Source organism: Schistocerca americana, chromosome 6 (genome assembly GCF_021461395.2).
Source record: "Schistocerca americana isolate TAMUIC-IGC-003095 chromosome 6, iqSchAmer2.1, whole genome shotgun sequence".
NCBI lineage: Eukaryota > Metazoa > Arthropoda > Insecta > Orthoptera > Acrididae > Schistocerca > Schistocerca americana.
The window spans coordinates 149,470,614-149,494,318 of NC_060124.1; the positions used below are offsets into that span (position 1 = coordinate 149,470,614).

The 23,705-nt window shown below is 39.7% G+C and overlaps 1 protein-coding gene across 1 annotated transcript in view; it reads right to left on the reverse strand.

Moving 5' to 3' along the window:
- LOC124620015 (orexin receptor type 2-like) overlaps positions 1–23,705 on the reverse strand; it is an 87,669-nt gene that overhangs the window by 19,490 nt on the left and 44,474 nt on the right. The window contains exon 5 of the mRNA XM_047146681.1: positions 22,524–22,636. Within this exon, the coding sequence (XP_047002637.1) occupies positions 22,524–22,636 (113 nt within the window). The remainder of the gene's footprint in view (positions 1–22,523; positions 22,637–23,705) is intronic.

Genomic DNA, 23,705 nt, shown 5'->3' on the forward strand with positions numbered 1-23,705 from the left:
CATTACGGTCAGGCAGAGATTCAGGAATCTGATACTGGATTATAAGGAGTACCTAGGAGCGGATATAAACTGAGAGCACAACCTAGTATGAAGTTTGATTTGTTAGGAAGAAGCGCAAATAAGTGTGATATGGAAATACTCAGGATTGAAGAGAAACGCTTTACGTTCTCTGAGGCTATAGATGCTGCGACAGCGAATAGCTTATTAGGCGGTCCAGTTGAACAGGAATGGGCATCTTTAAAACGGGCAGTCACAGAAGATGGAAAGAAAAACATAGGTATAAAGAGGAAAACTGCAAAGAAACCACAGATAACAGAAGAAATACTTCAGTTGATCGACGAAAGGAGGAAATGTGAAAATGTTCTGTGAAATTCAGGAACACAGAAGTACAAGTCACTTAGGAACGAAATAAATAGGTAGTGCAGGGAAGACAAGGCGAAATGATTGCACAAAAAACGTAAATAGATACTAAAACAAATGATTGTCGGAAGGGCTGACTCAGCATACAGAAAGACCAAAGCAATGTTGAAATTAAAGGCAAGAACGGTGACATAAAGAGTACAATGGGTAGTCCACTTTCAAATGCAGAGGTGAGAGCGAATAGGTTGGAAGAGCACACTGAAGGTCTCTATGATGGGGAGGATGACGTGATAGAAGAGGAAACAGGAGTCGAGTTAGAGAAGATAGGGGACTCAGTACTAGAAGCAGAATTTAAAAGAGCATTGAACGACTTAAGATAAAGGGAGTCAGAGATGATAGATAACATTCTATCGAAATTACTGAAATCACTGGAGAAAGTGGCAACAAAACGACTGACTCTTCACGTTTGTCTCCATAATGTATGAATCTGACGAAATACCATCAGACTTTCACAGAAACATCACCCACACTATTTCGAAACACATCGACAATTGCGAGAGTTACCGCACAATCCGATTAACAGCTCATGCAAGCAGGTTTCTGATAATAATATGTGGAGAACGGAAAATAAAATTGAGGATCTGTTAGATGACGATCAGTTTGGCTCCAGGAAAGGTAAAGGCACGAGAGAGGCGGTTCGCTGCAGTCATGGACTGTGCGGCTGGTCCCGGCGGAGGTTCGAGTCCTCCCTCGGGCATGGGTGTGTGTGTTTGTCAAATGGCTCTGAGCACTATGCGACTTAAGTTCTGAGGTCATCAGTCGCCTAGAACTTAGAACTAATTAAACCTAACTAACATAAGGACATCACATACATCCATGCCCGAGGCAAGATTCGAATCTGCGACCGGAGCGGTCGCTCGGCTCCAGACTGTAGCGCCTAGTACCGCACGGCCACTCCGGTCGGCCTGTGTTTGTCCTTAGGGTAATTTAGGTTAAGTAGTGTGTAAGCTTAGGGATTGATAATCTTAGCAGTTAAGTCCCATAAGATTTCACACACATTTAAACATTTGAGGCTGTTCCGGCGTTGGATAATGGAAGCGAGACTGGAAAAAAATCAAAATACGTTCATAGGGTTTTTCGACCTGGAAACAGCGTTCGACAGCGTAAAATGGTGAAAGGTGTTCGAAATTCTGAGAAAAATAGGGTGAGCTATAGAGAAAGAAGAGTAATTTACACAACGTACAAGAACCAAGACGGAACAATCAGACTGGAAGACCATGAACGAAGTTATCGGATTAAGAACTATATAAGACAGAGATGTAATCTTTCGCCCTTAATGTTCAATCTGTTCATCGAAGAAACAATGATAAAAATAAAAGAAAGTTTCAAGAGCGGGATTAAAATTCAAGTTGACAAGATGTCTCTGACGATACTCGCTGATGAAATTGCCATCCTCAACGAAAGTGGAAGAATTAAGAGATGTGTTGTATGGAATGTACAGCCAGATGAGTACAGAAAGCAGACTAAGAGTAAACCGAAAAAAGACGATTGTAATAAGAAGCACAAAAGAGAACAGCGAGGAACTTCGCATCAAAATTTGGGAACACCAAGTAGACAAAGTTAAGGAATTTTGCTACCTAGGCAGCAAAAGCGGACTAGGACTGGCAAAAAGGCCATTTCTGGTCAGGTAAAGTCTACTAGTATCAAATATTGGTCTTCATTTGAGGAAGACGTTTCTGAGAATGTACGTTTAGAGCGCAGAGTTGTATAGTATTGAAACATGGCCCGTGGGAAAAGCAGACCAGATGAAAATCGAAGCATTTGAGATGTGGTTCTACAGACGAATGTTGAAAATTAGGTGGACTGGTAAGGCAAGGCATGCGAAGATTATTCGCAGAATCGGTGTGGAAATGAGTATATGCATAACACTGACAAGAAGCAGGGACAGGATGATAGGCCATCTGTTAAGATATCAGGGAATAGCTTCGAAGGTGCTAGAGGAAGCGGTACAGAATAAAGACTATAGAGAAAGACAGAGTTTGGAACACATTGGCAGATAACTGAGGGCATCTGCTGCATTTCGTATTCTGAGATGAAACGGTTGTCACAGTAAAGGGTTTCTATTTCTCTTCTTCCCTTCGGTTTCTCTTTCCCCTTCACTGTTTCTCTTCGAGAACATTCCTCACCGTCAATAAGGATTTCTTACGATCGGTTCATCCGCTTCCTTCTGTCAACTTTGTCAGTGACCATATCACATCGAGCATATGCGTTTGCCCGCTTGCGGCAGATATGCCCACCACTCACTTATTGGTTGCTGGATTGGTGTCATTCGCTGGATAACTGATAAATGTTGGTATCTCCGATGATCTGCATTCTAGTCTCATGTCATTACACAAGCAGGAGAAAAATCCTCTGCCGAATAAACATCAAAATTGTGTGGACCACAAAATTCTTTTGCTGCCTTCTCTACTGTTCCTGTTCAACCGCAAGCACTTCTGAATAAACCATCACAGTGGTAGGTACACTTACCCGAAACTTCACTAGTTGACAAATGTACATCTTACGTCTCCTGACATGACAGACAGCTGCCATCGTGAGCACAAGACAGACTCAATAGCTAATTCAGTTAGTTAAATTACAGTGACTGCTTAAAACTGCTTAAATTATGTGATAAATTTGTTACTTTTGAACCCATTAAAAATGTAAGAACAGCACAGCACCAGTATATGTTTCCTTAGGAAAGAAAGATTATAACTAAAAATGCAAGTTGTCCTTCTGATTGACGTGCACCACAGTAACGTCATTCGGACATTTTCCCGCTACCGTGAGACACAAATCTCTGAAATCCTGTCGCCTGTGGTCAACAACACGAGTACTGCAAATAACGGTAACAGTTCCGCTCCTCGAGTGAGGCCTGGAATTAATAACTGGATGAGCTGACAAGAAAATAGAATTCTGCTTGATTTTCTCTCCTTCATTTCGTTGTCATGCAAAAAGGCGACCTTGAATTAAAAATCTAATAAACTGTCCAGGTTCAAAATCAAATGGCTCTAAGCACTATGGGACTTAACATCTGACTTACAGCTACTTAAACCTAACTAACCAAAGGATATTACACACAGCCATGCCCGAGGCCGGACTCGAACCTGCGATCACAGCAGCAGCGCGGTCCGCACTGAAGCGCCTAGAACCGCTTGGCCACAACGGCCGGCAGACTGACCAGGAAATCGAGCAAAAAAGTACAATGAGTTTCTGCAGAAATAGGTAACATAGTTGTTGCATTCCTACAGTTAGTATGCAGTTGTCGTCTGACACAGCAGTCGGACACTTGTGTCAATATTACACAGATTTCAGAAGATTCTAAACTGAAAATTTTGGCATTTTGAACTAATGGTCGTAAACGAATATTTATTTTTAACTAAGGTAAGTATATTAAGCTTTATAGCAACAACAGAAACTCTCATAATTGTTCAAAGTAACGACCACCAGTTACAATGCAGTTATGCATTAGACTTGACCATTGTGAGAGTTGAAGACACCTTCAGAATTGAAGGAAGCCTCACCAGTGTGTAGTACAAACTGTAGCAAGTGCTCCACTTTAAATTCAAGTGATGATCCGTTAAGGGTCACCACATCAGTTGAAATCCTGAAATTTTAAATTTTTGTTGTTTTCGTTGATCTTAATCTATTGAACATCCCTCTTTCAGTGATACTTAATACATATATGTTATTGCCTCATTTCTGGTTTATTCATTCACTCAAACAAAACTCTGCGTGGCCGTTAAATTTTTTCCAAGAACCTCAACAGCTGAAGAAGGTAAGATACGTCAATGATCTAGAAGAGCCCAAAGCTTTCAAAGCAGTTGAGGAAGCCATACGGAGAAAATGTAACTGTCAATAAATTGGGGTGCATAGGTAACGTACAAAAGCGAATGGGTACAAAGATGCGACGACTGAAAATTACACATACTCAAAGTACCTATCACAGTTAAAATCCAAAATTATTATGACATGCCCATCGGGAAAAACGTTAGTAGCGTAGAAGATACGATAAAAGCTGTGTGGACAGTTTCATTTCACCTCTCTCCAATATGGGTAAACTCAATCATGGCCTTTGCCCTCCAGAAAGTGATTCATGGTGCAAACACAACAGAGCGCAGCAAAAAGATGAGAAATTTAAATACGGACTAGCTATACCATTTGCCATATTGAAGATCTTGAAAGAAACTTTCAGAGATTTGTCAGATGTAAGATTATTGAAGAAATGTCTTGATGGTCGCCCTCAGAATCCTAACGAGTCCATCAACAGCTTCAACTGGGCCATAAATCCAAAGCTAATGTTTGCACCAATTAGGACACTGCATATTGATGTCTTTTACGCTGTCTTGACGTTCAATGAAGATTGCACAAACACGGCGGTTGTTCCCAGTTTGTAAACCTCAAAGAAGTTCAAGCCTTACACAAACAGAAAAATGTAGACAGTTTTTTATTTTGACGTATACTATTACAGAAATAATTATTATCTTAAAACTAATCAGTATTTTTAGAAATTCTGTTAAAGTGTTAAGAAATCTGTAATCTACAAACAATACTCTTACAAATTTTTATCCGCGATATTTTCTGATAAAGGTAGTTTTCATATGAATAAATTTTACATTAGTTAAGGTAGGGATTACCAGTCACCTGGACCTCCTGAAGAGAACTAAAACCTATGGCGACAGTCATTTGTCTCCATCGGTTGCACAAGTAGTTTACGATAGCGATAAAATACTGCTCCACTGGTACTCTCCACGTCATATTTTGTAAAGTGTATATTTTGCAGGGTGTTTATAGATGTCTCTCCTGCTGTATGACAGCTATACTCAAAGCGATCAGAATCTATTCTCCCTCTCCAGCGGAGTGAGGGCTGATATGAAACTTACTGGCAGCAGATTAAATCTGTTTGTCAGAAGACTGACTACCCGGCCTCGCGGCTCCACTTCCTCCAGTCTCTTTTCTCGTAACTTCAAACTCCACGCAAGTTCTCCTGAAAACCTTACAGGACTGGCACTCTCGGAAGAAGGAATATTTCGGAAAACTGGATTGCTGAGCCGGTAAGGCATTTACCCACGAAAGGCAAAGGCCCCTGTTTCGAGTCCTGAGCCACACAAATTTAATCCGCCAGGAATTTTCAGTCTCGTAATTTAACGCCCGTTCAGTTCTTCGTCCTTACCTTACATCTCATTGTGGCTGAAACAACACAGTTTCTTTCTAGTTGCTATCCTCGGCGGCAAGTTCCTTCCAAAGAGGATGCACTTGTGTTGCAGCATTTTCCTATCCACATTTGTTCACCTTACCGGTCGCTACAACACTGAGTCTGCAAGTTTATAAAACGAAGAATATTCCATCTTCGATAACCAGTCATAAACTGCAAACAGTGCAACTCTAGCGTTGCCATATCAAACGACTGCAAACTGTTTTCATTTGTGTGTGTGTGTGTGTCTGTGTGTGTGTGAGTGTGTGTGTAAGTTTATTACGTTGTCATTAGGTAGCAGAATGTACGAGGGTTGCCCAAAAAGTAATGTACCACTTTTTTTTCTGAAACAGTTCTTTACTACACATACTGAGAACTACACACGGGAAAGAATGGTTTTTTATATACACATCCTATTTTTCCACGTAATTTCCATCCCTTTTTATGCCCTGTATGCCCTGTCAGTACCAATCCTCGTCCTGGTGGCAGAGCCAGTGCTCCGCTGTATGAATAACCTCCTCGTCGTTCTCAGAATGTCTTCCACGAATAGTATCCTGTAATGATCTAAATAAGTGGAAGTCCGAGGGACTAGGTCAGGGCTGTCACGTGTCAGAGCCATGGATGATCTCCCCGACCGCTGCAAATCGTGGAGCTACACTGTATCGCCTTCTGATGACCTCACCCTCCGTGCCCAGTGGCTAACTGTACTTCTGTCAACACCAGATGCTCCATAGACTTGGCACAAGCGTTTTTGAATATTCGCCATAGTTTCTTTCTTTGTAGTAAGAAATTCAATGTCGGTATGTTGTTTGTAACATACTTCACCCACAGACGGCATTTTGAAATTGTCCTGCAGCTACGCTATCTGTCGGAAGTGAGGGAAACTCAGCGCGCACCGTCAGGAGAGTTCAAATAATACCTACGTAACGACTCGCGTTCGTAGCATTGTTTCCGGCTGAGAAAAAAGTGCATTACGTTACTTTCTCGGCAACCCTCGTATAACATTCTCCAGACGAAAGCGCTAAAATATCCGTAAATACAGATTACTTTACGTATTCCGCTATATACAGGACATTGCAGAAGAGTTTACGGTTTAAATACTGAAAGTATGGATCATCTGACGCAGTGGAAAAATCGCACTTAAAAAGGCGTAACAGCAACTACTTCTGCATTTAAAAAAAGGAAGAAGAAATTAACCTAAAAACTACAGAGGTATAAGTATATTAAATTCAACGTATAAACTATACACTGGTAATTAAATAAAGTCAATAACAGAGGCACTATTGCAAGAACAGAAGGGTACTGAAAAGGAAGAACTTGTAGTGACAATGTATTTACTATAGAACAGGTAATAGACAAGAGAAGCGAATAGGACTTGCCCACCTATGTGATGTTTGTAGATCCAGAGAAGGCCTTCGATAAAGTGAGACAGGAAATCTACATAAAAAGTTCATATAAAAGCACATGCTTCAGGTTCAATTTATGTATTAGTCATTACAGTGGGGAAATGTAATTATTAATCAGTGAGTAAAACAAGGGTTTCTAGTGTCACACACGCTTTGTAACATTTGTATGGATGGATGGAAGGATCGGGCATCACCTGAATTTAAAGTAGGAAGGACCACTTCAAATGCGCTGCCATGTGTTAAGGACTTCGCTATTATGCAAAAAATTGAAGATAGTCTTCAAAGAGCTTTTCATTTACAACATAATATTTGTAAGGAATATAACTTTCAAACTTCTAGCTCAAAATCAGCAACTATAGCATTCCAGGTCAGACATTCACTAAGAACAAAGACCATTTTCGATGACCGAATTTTAGAACAGTTTAAATGTCTTCATTATATAGGCTGTAATATCTCGTTTGATTACGACGGGCAGATAAATAATACACTAAGAAGATACCAGGCAATGTGCGGAGCAGTTTGAAGAACATTGAGAACATAGCTGACCGAGACGCAACTGAAGCTGTACCAGTTCATTATAGTGCCGGTTATTCTGTATGGTAGTGAAACGTGGACATTAAAGATCACGGTCATATAATAGCCACAGAACTGAAATTCCATAGTACACTACTGTGACAGACTCCTTGCCAGGACGTACGGAATCATTTACAAAGACTGGTAATGCTGGACGAATGTGGAAGCAAATCGGAATAGTATTTACAAAGAATAGACAATTTAAGGATTCCAAAAATAGCAGTGGCAGACTTATTTGCCGAAGAGACCCAGGAAGGCTGAGGCAAAGATGCATTAAATTCAGAACAGCTCGAAGAGCCTAACAGTAAAAATGACGATGATGATGATGATGATGATGATAAAAGCCATAATTATAATTTGAACGTACCTGAGATTGGTATTTACTTTTCCAAATTTGCCATTGGCTAGGCATGTTAGAACAACAGAATTCCTGACTGATAGAACAAATTAAGATTTATGTTATGTTAATAAGGAATTTGTTTTACGTTTATAGTTACAGAATGTACAGACTACCAAAAAAAATTTAAATTCATTTCCAAATTAGAAACACTACAGAATGCCTGGAATATAAGAAGGAACTTGAGAAAACTTAAGTCAAAGGAGACACCGTACAGGACAGCAAATGTTTCAGGTTACTGATCAATACTGCAAAATTTCCTGACCAACAAAAAAATTTACAAACTAGGAGGGTGATGCCAAATGGACAGAGGCAGGTTATCAGCCAACGAACGAAGAAGTTCTGGCAAGAAAAAAATTGTACCTTTGTCTTAGGTTCCAAGCGGTCTATAATCGCCAAATTCTGTTATAGGAAAAAAGGAAGAATCCAAACCCGTATCTCCTACGTAACATTGTGTGTTGACGTCTGACGACTGCTATTTTGACGCTGATATCGTGAATATAGAAATCAGTATCAGTACATGGTGTAATCTAGAAGACACTGAAGTACTGTGATGGTAACTGTAAATTCTACCTCAGCTACCTCATCTTGAAAGGGAGATACGGGTGTTTATTTTCCCTGTGAACCAGCTAATATTAGCAGACTATCTGGAGACACGCAGTTCCGTCGCCTGTGGACACAGTTCGCTATAATTATCCGCTGTTTTGCAGACCACTACATGCGATACGACCGCGCTATCGTGACAGACCGTACAATTGCGTAGCTAAACTTAGGATGATCTGTGTATGTCCCGTTTTACTTGGGCCGCGAGCCAAATGTCCAATCATTGCTCTGAAGTTTACACTGCACTGGGCTCCGTCTGCTGGCTCCATCCCGTCTTGATCTAAGCCGCAAGTAAGGCTTAACTCTCATTACATTATCTCTCTTTAATGAGTCATGTATTATTAATGTATTTATTCTTTCGAAATCCACCGATAGCTGTCTTCCCCCAGGACCGTATTACGAAGAAATTGCTCCGATGTCGTCATACAGTAGTTTCTAAACGAGCTGCGGATTACAGTCATGTCCTTCGTGTCCAACCCATGCCTCATTATTCTCAAGGACTCCATTTACTGTAGTTCAAATGTTTCAACTCCTAGTGAGACCAATGGTACTAGCCCCCATTGAATGTTCCAATCCGTACTTGTCCTGCGTATCTCTAATGCTAATCGCCTCTTACGACCTACATCCCTTCTCTCGACCTGTCCCAAAACGCACACCACATCCTCTCTTAATCCCTTCACCTGCAATCGCGCACGCATCCAAACAACTCACCTACGAAATATTATCAGAAGCATAATTTACCGTCATCCTTATAATTCTGAATATAAGACATGCCACCATTTCATTGTTTTTATTTATTCAGTTATCTTACATAAAGGCTGAAAATCGCTGCTCGCTGCCATCTCACCGACGCATTGTGTAAAAACCAGATAAGTAAAAAAAGAAATCGACGCATCCATTCCACATGCTAGCCTTTGGGTCCTGTCATTCAGTGATCTCATTCAACTCCTACAATTTTACATCCATCTGTAGCCAACTATACCAGCCAACCAAACGTACAAAAATCCAAGCAAGAATATTAGGAAAAAACATTTCGTACACTCGGTCCTCTGGACCTTTACCTCACAATTAACAGACGTACACTCTAAAACAATTCGAACTGACACTCAATGAAGAATTATCTACGCATAAATCAGTATAAGCAAATATCGAACATCTCCAAATACTCCAAATCCTATCCCAGGACTTACCCCATCTACCAGATTAATGGCCGTGAACCATATCTATCCTACCAATTACGACCTACTTCCACCTGTCCTGCTTATCTGAAATCTTACTAATTTCCATATAGAAACAATTAGATCAATCATAAATCTATATCTATCTTCCATTCTGCATGTGACAGTCTCTCCAGTACTTCTCACGTATTAATTTCTATCTACAGTTACCAGGAACCATCACAGTTATCATCATTGCGTATTCAAGGTAAGGTTGCAAAAAAATTCTGTTTTTGAATTGAAGATGAAAATGTCAATCTGTGTTGTCTTCTAAATCTCAGCATTCTCAAAAAACAAATAATTCCCAAATCTTGAGCGCAACTATAACCGACAGTTCCCATCTAAGCACCATCTTCTCAGCAGATAACCAGTATATCCCGAGCTATATCTACGCTCTAAAAGCCAGCTTACAATATATATAATTGAGGCTGTAGGGAAGCAGCCTACTCACGCTGTAGTAAATTCACATCAGTTTCCAGTGTGTGCCAGCCAGTCTGCTGTAACTAGCTCTGACGTCATAAATGTTGCGCAATACCTTAAAAATCAAGCAAATGACCTAAAACTTTTCTGGCATGTCAGGAATAATACTAAATTAATGTGTGTTGAATATCAGTTCGATAACTTAAGTCATTTTCGAAATTTGGACGTTTTTCTGAAAAAATCATTGGCGCAACAGAAAAGAGCTAGAGACTTCAAAATTTATATTTAGATTCATCTTTCATAATGATTTAATAAAAACAGTACTTTGGATTTCACATATTAAGATTTTAGTGGAAATTCATGATTTTGTGGTTTTCGTATCAAAACTGAAGGAAGCAAGATAGATTAAGTAGGTTAATAAATAAGGCTAGGATGTTTAGATTTAAATAGGTTGGAGGTCCGCTATGACTATGAAGATGTGTAAAGTTTCTTTTTAATACCTATAAAATTATAGCGATAGCGGATCTCAAAAGGGCCAGTTCAGAGCTCATCTACTGCGTGCAGTGTAATTTAATTAATTCTCTCGCCCAAAGTATATAACTTAGCCACGTCAAAATTTTATTATCAATACTTACCTGCGTGCTGAATGCACGTTTAAATTAAGAGCTTCATCGGCCATCAGCAAAAGAAGCTATAAATTATTATGTAACTTGAAGTGGTGCGTTACTAGCCCAGCGGCTAGTCGAGAGAGCCGGAAAGATCAGGCGTTCCCTTCGCCGTCCGCACCGCGGCTTTATATATAAGAACACTGCGCGAGGAAGCAAGGCCCCAGTTCTCTCCAGACGCTGAATGACACGCCATCTGTGTCGGTAGTCGCGTCGCATCAGTGTATCTGCTACAAACAGCCTCGGGTGCCGTATTAAGTTACTAGAGATATGCGGAACCATGAAAACATTTTATGTGAAGTGTTAATTCTGGAATGATTTTCATTATCTAGCTTCAGTTTGCGTTTTGTCGTATTTTCACGTGCCGTCGCGGGACAGTCATTCTACCAAATATTTAGCGTGGCGTTTGATGAAATATTTTCATCAAATTGTGGCGAGCATTCTTTTTAACATTTAATTCGGACATTTATAGTTGCATCAGCGCATTAGACTCTGAACTGTTCTGTTAGTTAGGTTGTAGGGATACTTGTGGTTTTTATTAGTGAATTTCAGAATGTACTCAACTATTTTGGAAAACCGTTTTTGATTAGAAATCCCGGACAATCTCCTAATTCCTCAGAGCTATAAGCTGCAGCTATAAGAACATTCTCAGGTAAAGTGGGCACTAGGATATCTATTTACTGGCTCCAAGTTTTATTAAATCACTTTCTGGGGGTCACGGAGTAAATAGAGAGCCAGTGTTGAGAACGGCAAAAGACAGCAATAACAACATTCAAAAAGCTAGAAACTGATTCAACACGCAAGCGTTTATCCAGCAATTAGATTAATTATTTTTACAAAACTTCATCCGCCGCCCCACATATGGTGCATCGGCCGGGAAATGTTTCTACAGTCTACAATTATTTTTACAAACTTTCATCCGCCGCCCCACATATGGTGCATCGGCCGGGAAACAACTAAGTGAAAGTGATTTTTAACTATTCGGATTCGCGAGTGAAATGCGACACGCAACTGAGTATAGAACAGTGAATGTGTTACGTGTGCATGTGGACGACGCAATTGGATTAACAACGCATCTGGATTGACGGAGCTGGCACTGAGTCTAGCGGTGCTGCCGGCATCGCGAGAAGCCAGTCTCACCGCACCGCAGTCGTCCACTGAAGCAGCCGGCGCAGAGCCTGCTTTTGCGGGCCACGCACTCACACAACATCCGTCGGAGAGCTGTCTGCAGTTCAACGTGCCACGTCGCATCAGGAATCCTGGTACGCCGCGCCGGCAACGACATACGTCATGCAGAAGGAACTAAGTTAAGTGAAAAGCTGTTAAAAATTTTACTAACCTGCACTAAAAGACTGTCGGCGATGGAACAGGCAAAAGAAGCTGAGGTTAAACTTAAATCAGAACCTATGTCTGTTGACGGAACTGTAAATCCTGACAACGGTTCAAGTGTAAATATGCAGGAAAGTAGTAATGTTAAAGTGAAACATGAAGTATTGTCTCCTGACAGTAGTGTGGGAAGGGGCAATGATTCAATAATAGAGACCCCTGTAGTAAAGCGGGAAGTAGAAATTGTAAATTTATTGGATGATAGTTTCTCTGATGAATTAAAAATGAAACAGTCATCAGAGATGGTAGAGTTTAAGAAGGAGCAGCTAGATATGACTAATCAATCAGAAGTTTCATTTAGTTTTGATAATTCTGGTATTGGAGCTAGTTTTTCGTCACCTGAGTGTGATAAAAAGCCAGCTACTGAGCAACCCAAAGATGCTGGGGCTGTTGATTTAAATATTATATTACAAGCAATAGCTGCCAGTAATGCAAAAATGGCAGCCAGTAATGCTAGTATGACAGCTGAGTTAAAATCGGATATAATTGAGGTAAATAACAGAATTGTGGCCAGCCAAACAAATTTTAATAAACGATTGGAGGTAATGGACGATACCTTCAAGGCTGGTTGCAATAAGTTGAAAGAGGATCTAGACAGTTTGAATTACAAAATTGATTGCAATCATGAGGATATTAAGAAAAAGGTTGCTCAACAGTTTTCTGAAATGTATAAAACAGTTAAATCCGAAGTTGCTGAGGTTCGCAAAGACTTCCAAATGGAAGATGCCAAGCTGGAGCACAAGTTAACAGAAAAGATCGAGGCGGAATCTGAACTGTGCTCAGATAGATTTAAAGACGTTAATATTAAAGTAAACATATGTCAAGCAGAAGTAGAAGCAATCAAAACTGACACTACTCATATTGTGCAAAGAGTAGATAATGTTGAAATGAAAGTAGAAAATATAAGTACTAACATTGCTAACATTGAGAGTAAAGTAGCTTCAGTAACTTCTGGTAATGGTAGTATACAACAAGTTGTAGCTGCAAACGCCGCTTTTATCGGGTGTCGGCAGTTCTTGCGGTTCGATCCAGATAAAAATATCCACCCGCTAGATTTCTGGAACGATTTTGAAGATGTGATTCCACCAACTTGGTCTGAGCGAGAGAAAATCTCATTTATTAGAAGCCATTTAGCAGGTGACGCCATGCGTTGGTCAGCTGATGTTATGTTGAAATGTAAAACTTTAGCGGAATTTAAAACAGCTTTTATTAATGAATATTGGTCTAGCAATAAGCAAAATGAAGTGTTGAGAGAATTTTGGAGTGGAAAACGCTTCAATGCAGGCAAGGAATCTATTAAAGAGTTTGCTAGGTCATGGATTTCACGTTTGTCACATTTGGCGGAAAAGCTAAAACCAGAAATGATTATACTAGGTCTGGAAGCCAAACTGCCATGGTACTGGCAAACTAGAATTATATCAGCCCCTAGAGACAATCTGGATCGTTTCATTGAATATTTGGAACGTGTAGAACGTGTTGCTGCCAATGAGGAGCAAGCACGTAATAACCGAAATGCCAATAATAATAATAGTAATTTTAGGAACGAGCAAAATGGCAATGTAAACATCAGAACAGTAGGTGTTCGTCATCCTAAGAGAGGTAGGAATTGGGGAAATAATTATCAGAACCAACAATGGCGTCCAAGGGATAATAATTTTGTTCCAAACAGAAATACGCATGTAAACAACAGTACGGAAAGTAATGCTGTGCCAGTCAACTATAATGAAACTAAAGGAAACAGCAGTAGGCCGAGGCAGGAAAACTAGTTCCCGTCTATGAGGACACTGGCGCTCACCAGGCGGTTACTTTTCCTATGCCAGTAGTTAAGGGAATTGGTAAGACAGATCAGAATACTCAAACTGAACATGTGGATGAAGAGTCGGTAGCACCTAAGGATACAACAGAAATATTAGATCACTCACAGTATTTGATAGATACCGTATTAGAGACGCTTTCTAAGTGGGAAGAGAAAGAGAAGGCGCAGCAGTGTAATGATAGGGAGGAGCTACAAAATACTGAATTGACAGGTGAAGAAGCAGAAGAAATTCATGCTTATATTTACGATGAGGATGATGTGCTCTTATCTAAAGTGCCTGTGCAGGATGTTGATAATGTACTAATAGATTTAGGACAAGAGGTAAGTGAGAATGTAGAGGGTAGGCTGTTGAGGGTCGATGAACCCAGTAGCTGTGACCAGTTGTCACTTGAGAAGGAAACCGACGATAATGGTGAAAGTGGTTTAGCTGTAACTAATGTTATGCCCGGTCTGGAGGCGCAGAATCGCTCAGACTACAGTAATTTGGGTCATGTTCAGCAAACTAAATGTAATGAAGTCGTGCGGTGTTTCGATTTAAAATTAATAGACCGACTGGAAAAGGTAGCTGAAAATGTAATTCAGGAAACCCCTACACACTGTGACCTAAATGTAATGAAGACAGATGTTGATCACTTTAGTTGGAGACAAATCCAAAAGGAACTACTAGATGAATCTGAGGAACCACCTGTACAACCTAGAATAAGCCACCCTATAATAATAGTGAATATGTTGGGTATCAATGTACGTTGTCTCTTAGACAGTGGAAGTGAGGTGAGTGCAATATCTCAGTCCTTCTTTGATGCATTACCTGGTAAAGATAAGCTTACAGTAATGAGGGTATCAGGACTAAGAATAATTGGTGCTACTGGCAAGGTTTCAAAAACGGTAAAGCAAGAAGCTTTACTACCCTTTAACATTAATGGTAATTTAATTGATCATCCATGTTTAATTGTACATAATCTCAGTATTGAGGTTTTAATTGGCATAGATTTCTTGTCGAAATATCAGAGTGTTGTTGATTTTGAAAGAAGCCAGTTAAAAATGGTCTTGCCAATAACCGGAGTAATTATAGTACCTTTTAGTGATAAACATGTAATAACTGATCATGAAACTTGGGAGCTGCCTATACGAGTTCTGAAAAATAGGAGGTATTGGGACGAAGGTGTTAATCTTAATAACAATAAGCTGAATACAGAAGAAGAAGAAGAAGCAATTATTTTAGACAAAATAGAAACTAAATTGCAGGAAATCGATAGGATTTCAGCCAATCAGAAGGAAGAACTGAGACAGGTTCTGAAAAGGCATCATAAGGTATTTTCGGATCGACCTGGCATAGTCAAGGGTTATGAATGTCAATTACAAGTGAAACCCGGCCAAGTGTTTTTCAGGAAGCCATACCAAATACATGTAGCAAGGAAGGAGGCGGTTCGAAAGGAGATACAGAGAATGCTGGAGTGGGGTGTGATTGAGAAAGCGGTCAGTGAATACAATAATCCTCTTGTTGTTGTACCAAAAAGAGACGGGAGTGTCAGATTGGTCTTGGACGCTCGTTGATTGAATGAAATAGTGGTTAGGGAAAGTGATAGACCGCAGAACATGGACGAGTTACTGCAAAAATTCCGGGGAGTAAAATTCTTAACGTCCATGGACATCACGTGTGGGTATTGGAATTTGCCACTGGCGGAAAGTTCAAGGAAATGCACAGCTTTCTTGTACGAAGGAGTTTGTTACCAATACCGTGTGGTACCTTTCGGACTTAATATCTCTGTTTGTGCCTTCGTACGTGTGATGTGCCATGTTTTAGGACCAGCTTTAAGCAATAAAATAACAGTTTACGTAGATGATCTGTTAATAGCAACTCCTACCTGGGAAGAACACATAGCTTTATTAGAGGAAGTGTTGGAGGCTATTGAGAAAGGTGGCATGAAACTAAAGATTGAAAAGACAGAGTGCGTTAAAGAGGAAATAGGTTTCTTGGGATATAGGATAAGTGGAAAAGGTATTCTGCCTGACCCAGGCAAGCTAGCAGTAATTGAAAAATTTGAGGCTCCCAGAAACAAGAAGCAGTTGAGATCAATGTTCGGTCTTTTCGGCTTCTATAGGCGTTTTGTTAGTGATCAGGCTTTTAATGCTCCCTGTCTTCACCTCCTGCTGAAAAAGAATACCCCTTGGGTTTGGACAGCAGAATGTCAACAGGCGTTTGAGGTGCTTAAACAATCGTTAATTAATAGTCCAATTTTGCATCATCCTGACTTTGAAAAACCTTTCTGTATGTCTGTTGATGCTAGTGGCTATGGTATAGCTGTGGAGATATTCCAAGTAGAAATAGAGAACGAACAAGAAGTGCACAAGACTATAGCTTTCGCCAGTCGATCTTTACAGGCAGCAGAGAGAAATTACGGCATCTCAGAACTGGAAGCATTAGCAATTGTTTTTGGGGTACAGAAGTTTGAGCAGTATCTATTAGGTCACAAGATAATAGTTTACAGTGACCATAAGGCATTGACCTTTTTAAAGACCTGTAAATTGAGGAATGCTCGTTTGATAAGATGGTCATTGTATCTCCAGCAGTTTGACCTTGAGGTTAAATATATTCGAGGGAAAGACAATCAGGTAGCTGATGGGTTATCTAGAAGTGCGGAGCTCTGTGATGACGCGGGAATTACAGCAATAGACCTAAATGAAATTCGAATGTTTGCATTGCACGAAGTAAAGGAAGAAAGTGCATTAAAGAGAGTGATTAAGAACTTGAGACGTGAGCAGAATGCAGATGACCAACTGAAATTAGTGAAGAGCTATTTAGGAAATGCGAGCTATCCTAAGGTTTCGCGATACTATTGTTTGCATAAAGGTATTCTGTTTAGAAGGAAGAAGGTAGGTGTTTCTGAGTGGAAGCTGTGCTTTCCCTCACAACATGTAAACTTACTAATCGACTATGTACACCTGAGGTATGGGCACTACGGTGCAAAGAAGTGCATTGCAAAATTACAAGAGAAGGTTGTATTTGACAACATGTACCGCCGTGTGGCCAAGCGTCTAGCATCGTGTGTAGTGTGCCAGAAAGTCCGTGCTGCCAACACCAGAATACAAGGGGATATGCATTCAGCAGAGCCAACTGAAACCCTAGAATTACTGGCTTGTGATTTGTTTGGCCCTCTTCCTGTTTCGAGAGGTGGTTGCACCCATGTTTTTGTTGTGGTGGATGGATTCAGTAAATATGTTAAGCTATATCCAATTAAAAGAGCAAATGCAAAAACATTGGTTGAAAAGTTGGAAAAAGATTTCTTCGTGAACGTTGGCGTTCCGAAGAATTTGCTGTCTGACAATGGACCTCAATTTACTTCTGATAGATTTAAGGAATGTCTAGATAAGGCCGGCGTGAAACATCTGAAAATATCTGCGTATTTCCCCCAAGGAAATATGAGTGAACGTATTATGAGGGAATTAAATAGGCTTTGCAGAACTTATTGTGCTCGGAAACACTCAAGTTGGGCAGAGCACATTAAGTATTTTGAGAATGTAATTAACAACTTAAGACATGATGCAACTGGTTTTGCACCTTGTGAATTGATGTTTGGCCAAGAACCGCACAATGTGATTGCAGATATGGTAGAATTCCCTATTCTAACGCAAATATCCACAGACGAGAAGAAACTAAAGGCTAGGGCTAATATGAGAAAAAGAGCGTTGGAAAGGAAGAAGCGTCATGACGCAAAAGCTGTACCTACTAGCTTTGAAATAGGTCAATTAGTCCTTGTCAAAACCAAAGAAAAATCAAAGAAAGTAAATGCAGAAACAAAGAAATTCATGTTTGTATACCAAGGACCTTTCAGGATAATAGGAAAACCACATGCCAATGCATATAGGCTGGAGTACCCAAAAAGTAAGAAGCTATTAGGTCTCAGGAACGTGATCGACCTAAAGAAATTCATAGGTAGTGAATGAATGCTGTAGGGAGGAGGTTATTCTGTAACCTCTACACAGTGTGGCAGCTGTGCAGTCCCAGCTGTGTGAGATCTTCTTTCCCTTTCAGGTCTCACTCATTCTTCATCTTTCCTATCCACTAAAATTTTCGACCTCTTCTTCCAAATACTAAAATTTTCCGTTATGACTGTCAATACAGCATTAAACCAATGAATGCTGTAGGGAGGAGGTTGTTCTGTAACCTCTACACAGTGTGGCAGCTGTGCAGTCCCAGCTGTGTGAGATCTTCTTTCCTTTTCAGATCTCACTCACTCTTCATCTTTTCTATCCACCTAAATTTTCTAACTCTTCTTTACAGCATTAAACCAATGAATGCTGTAGGGAGGAGGTTGTTCTGTAACCTCTACACAGTGTGGCAGCTGTGCAGTCCCAGCTGTGTGAGATCTTCTTTCCATTTCAGGTCTCACTCATTCTTCATCTTTCCTATCCACAAAAATTTCGACCTCTTCTTTCCAGACATGAAAATTTTCCGTCATGGCTAACAAGCCATGAGTTATGTAACCATTCTATCTACCGATTAGTGACAAAAAAAATACCTAATGTGACAAACCTAATAGTGACAAACAATAGAGAAGTATGACGTAATTAAGATACAAATGTATTTGAGTAACAATTATGTATAGTACCCTGGTATTATAGTAAGTACAAAGTGTTGTTTTATTGGAAATGGTCCACCAACAGTAATTTAAAGAGATATATGAATTCATGTACAGGCAGTGAACAGTGGCAGTGAAACATATTGTATGCTGTAGAGCTAACTAATCAATAGTAAAAGAGATTGCTTAGTGTTATGAAAAATATGCAGATAAGTTGTAAGGATGAACTCACCTGATGTAGCAAGGAAAGGCAGTGTAATAGAATTGAGCAGTGTTTGTGGTTGAGACGTGAAGGACACGTCCCTGAAGTATTTATAAGGTTGGAGCTGGCCATTATTTTAGTGTAGTGTGTGACAGGATACACCTACACGTATTGAGGTTATGAGTTGGAGGCGTGAATGCGACCATAGGTACCCTTATGTTAAATGAGACAGAGCAGCTCATGGTGTCCTATAGGTTTAAGGAATTTAGCATTACGTTCGTCCATAATTACTTGAGGCAGTTTAGTGGTAGGTCCGCGAGAGACTACCTGAGGTCGAGTGGAAATGGATTGCCACGTGAGCAAACTAATCAACTGCAATACACTATGAATATGAAATAAATGTGCTATCCTATGCTTTAAATATTAATAGAGTGAGTGTTAAATAAGTACATACACTAGCAAAATAAATAAATAACATACTGACAGACGTGAAACATTATTTTAGCTCAGCATAAATACACTTCAAAGTAAGTAAGTACCTAATTGCAGATATGGAACTGACAGCAGCAGAGAACCAGTAAGTGGATTTTGTAGTCAACTAAACGTAGTGTGTTTTGAACACTCACAACTGTACTATTACCAAAAGTTACTCACATGTACAATGAAGCTGAGAAAACAACCACTAATCATACTCATACTATCTCTAAGAATAAGGTAATCAAAAATGAGTCAGTTAAGTGCTTAAAATACAAATGTATCCGGAATGTACCGAGCATTGGTTCAGTGTTCCGGCCCAGAAATAATAAATTGATGTTAAATATGATTTATGATTGTATGCCTTAGGAGCATAGATTTTCTCTGGTACGTGACTAACGGCGTTTTGAGTCAATTGTTTACCGATTTTATGACAGTTAAGTAACCGTAAGAGTAAAATTGAGAAAGGTGCTGTTAACTTTGTTCCAGCAACATACTGAAGGATAAAATGTATATATCCCCATTTCATTGTGACCCACCCTTAGATATTAAGTGAACAGAGTCTGAGGCACTCTTTTTGTTTGTTCTACAGGACAAACCAGATAATGGCAGCCTGGTAGCTGCGTGAAAGCGTGGAGTGACTTGGACACAACTCACAGTGACCCCTCCCCTTTCCCCCGTGTAATTTAGAGTGATCGAGAAGGACGCACACCATAGCAACTTCCCCTCCTCTACCCTTGTGAATGGAAGTGTAGGACGCCAGCCAAAGCGGCTACAACCACGTGTGTAAAAATTATTTGTGGAATTTTCTTTCAGGTTTAGAAAGACTGCTAAGAGATAATCATCTGTTTATGTGTCATGTTATTTTCTTTGAATTTGTGTATGTAAAAATGTATTTAATGGATCTAAGATTTTCATAATTTTTCAATTTGTATGTGTTTGTTTGTCTAAGGCAATATGTATGCCAAAATATTTCATTGACTTTGCTTAAAATTTTGAGTAATGACATTGTTTAAAAGGCAGTGAACATGCCTACAATTTAAATAATTAATGTAGGTAATCAGTTTTTTTTAATGTTTCTACAGGTTTATATTTCAATTTTGATTTTTTCATAGGGAGTTAAACTGTACTCTTGCTTCCCTTTTTGTAATTACATTTTTTTTTCATTCATTAACATTCATAAACAAAAAATTTAAGTAGAGGGTGATGTAGGGAAGCAGCCTACTCACGCTGTAGTAAATTCACATCAGTTTCCAGTGTGTGCCAGCCAGTCTGCTGTAACTAGCTCTGACGTCATAAATGTTGCGCAATACCTTAAAAATCAAGCAAATGACCTAAAACTTTTCTGGCATGTCAGGAATAATACTAAATTAATGTGTGTTGAATATCAGTTCGATAACTTAAGTCATTTTCGAAATTTGGACGTTTTTCTGAAAAAATCATTGGCGCAACAGAAAAGAGCTAGAGACTTCAAAATTTATATTTAGATTCATCTTTCATAATGATTTAATAAAAACAGTACTTTGGATTTCACATATTAAGATTTTAGTGGAAATTCATGATTTTGTGGTTTTCGTATCAAAACTGAAGGAAGCAAGATAGATTAAGTAGGTTAATAAATAAGGCTAGGTTGTTTAGATTTAAATAGGTTGGAGGTCCGCTATGACTATGAAGATGTGTAAAGTTTCTTTTTAATACCTATAAAATTATAGCGATAGCGGATCTCAAAAGGGCCAGTTCAGAGCTCATCTACTGCGTGCAGCGTAATTTAATTAATTCTCTCGCCCAAAGTATTTAACTTAGCCACGTCAAAATTTTATTATCAATACTTACCTGCGTGCTGAATGCACGTTTAAATTAAGAGCTTCATCGGCCATCAGCAAAAGAAGCTATAAATTATTATGTAACTTGAAGTGGTGCGTTACTAGCCCAGCGGCTAGTCGAGAGAGCCGGAAAGATCAGGCGTTCCCTTCGCCGTCCGCACCGCGGCTTTATATATAAGAACACTGCGCGAGGAAGCAAGGCCCCAGTTCTCTCCAGACGCTGAATGACACGCCATCTGTGTCGGTAGTCGCGTCGCATCAGTGTATCTGCTACAAACAGCCTCGGGTGCCGTATTAAGTTACTAGAGATATGCGGAACCATGAAAACATTTTATGTGAAGTGTTAATTCTGGAATGATTTTCATTATCTAGCTTCAGTTTGCGTTTTGTCGTATTTTCACGTGCCGTCGCGGGACAGTCATTCTACCAAATATTTAGCGTGGCGTTTGATGAAATATTTTCATCAAATTGTGGCGAGCATTCTTTTTAACATTTAATTCGGACATTTATAGTTGCATCAGCGCATTAGACTCTGAATTGTTCTGTTAGTTAGGTTGTAGGGATACTTGTGGTTTTTATTAGTGAATTTCAGAATATACTCAACTATTTTGGAAAACCGTTTTTGATTAGAAATCCCGGACAATCTCCTAATTCCTCAGAGCTATAAGCTGCAGCTATAAGAACATTCTCAGGTAAAGTGGGCACTAGGATATCTATTTACTGGCTCCAAGTTTTATTAAATCACTTTCTGGGGGTCACGGAGTAAATAGAGAGCCAGTGTTGAGAACGGCAAAAGACAGCAATAACAACATTCAAAAAGCTAGAAACTGATTCAACACGCAAGCGTTTATCCAGCAATTAGATTAATTATTTTTACAAAACTTCATCCGCCGCCCCACATATGGTGCATCGGCCGGGAAATGTTTCTACAGTCTACAATTATTTTTACAAACTTTTATCCGCCGCCCCACAAGGCTACTTCCCATCTCGAAACAATAACAGTTATCTTCTCCCCTATGCACATCACTACTCTCGAAGCGTCTGCCATTGTTAGGAAAATCTCAAGCACTCCCGCGTTTGCTCCACGAATCTCCGAAGGAAAAACGCAACCTCCCGTTGAATTTTCTCTACGTACTCGATTAAACCCACCTGCGAAGGCAGCAAGCAAGAATCAGTCTTACAAACGTTTTTAGGTAATTTCTTTCATGGATGAGACACATGTTCCTAAGATTCTTTGAGTGAATCTCAGTCTTGCCTTTCGTTTTCTCATAAACCGTTGTTGGTGAACTATAGGAAAATGTCAGAAATCAGAAATACGGTAGGCCATTTCAGTTTCTGCAATGAAGGCGAAAAAAAGTTTGTACTCACCGCTCATGAAGTTGTAGATTATGGGGTTGACTGCTGAATTGGCATAGCACAGCCAGTGGGACAGCATCGAAATGATGCTCGTCGCATCATTCTGCGGAATGTCCATGGTGTACCTGTGCACGCAGAGAACCAGACTGAGTCATCTCTTCGTACTGTAGGACATTTAACTCCTAACCTCGCTTAAAATAATTTCACGGGTACATACTGAAGGAGTAAATATTGTGAGCAAAGTTAAAGAATAGTAAAATGAAATTCTGTATTTTTATGCTGTTTTCTTTAATTGCTTCACTTTTCTACGAAAGCCAGGAAAGTGACAACAATTTCTGACCTATGTTTTAAGCAATAATCAAAGGTATCTCATAATTCCAGGAATATATAAACCACTTTTTAGTAGTTTATATATTTCAGTATAGTTTATGCATTTCAGTATATGTCGATATTAGCATACATACTTTAAGGGATGGGCGGAACTTGTTAATTACTAAAGTAGTAAGAACAGACGTGTAATAATATGGAAGCCAATGCACTATAGATAGCATATCTGACAGTGGATAAGAATGCAATCAGAATTGTGAAAAGTACACAGATTATAGAATCATCGTTTTAACTTTTTGGAAAGATCATTGTCATATAGAGTAATAATACTGAACAGAACTTAAGTAACAATCAAAAAATTCAGTATTTCAATGGTGAACTGACATTTTTTCAGTCTGTTACTACTGTACCAAACGCGTTGTCTAGTGCTCCCTCAGTTGACATTCAGCGAAGACGGTAACAGTTTTGTACAAACGTGTCTCATGATTAATTCTGCACGTGAGGTGAATCACCTCTCCACGCCACGCTGAATGGCCGCGCGGTTAGAGGCACCACGTCACGGATTGCATGGTGCCTCTCGCCGGAGGTTCGAGCCCTCCCTCGAGCATGGGTGTGTCCTTAGAGTAAGTTAGTTTACGTAGCGCGTGAGTCTAGGGACCGATGACCTCAGCAGTTTGGTCCCTTAGTAATTCACACGCATTTGACCATATACACCAATGATCGTCAACATTTTTTGTCCAAGAACCGATACTGACATCGCGCGGCGGTAACTCGGGCCGTTTATGTACCAGTTTTATTATTATTTGGTAACCTCCCTAAACTAAGATATTATGAGCCCCAGTAGACTACCTACAGAAATGTGGCGAT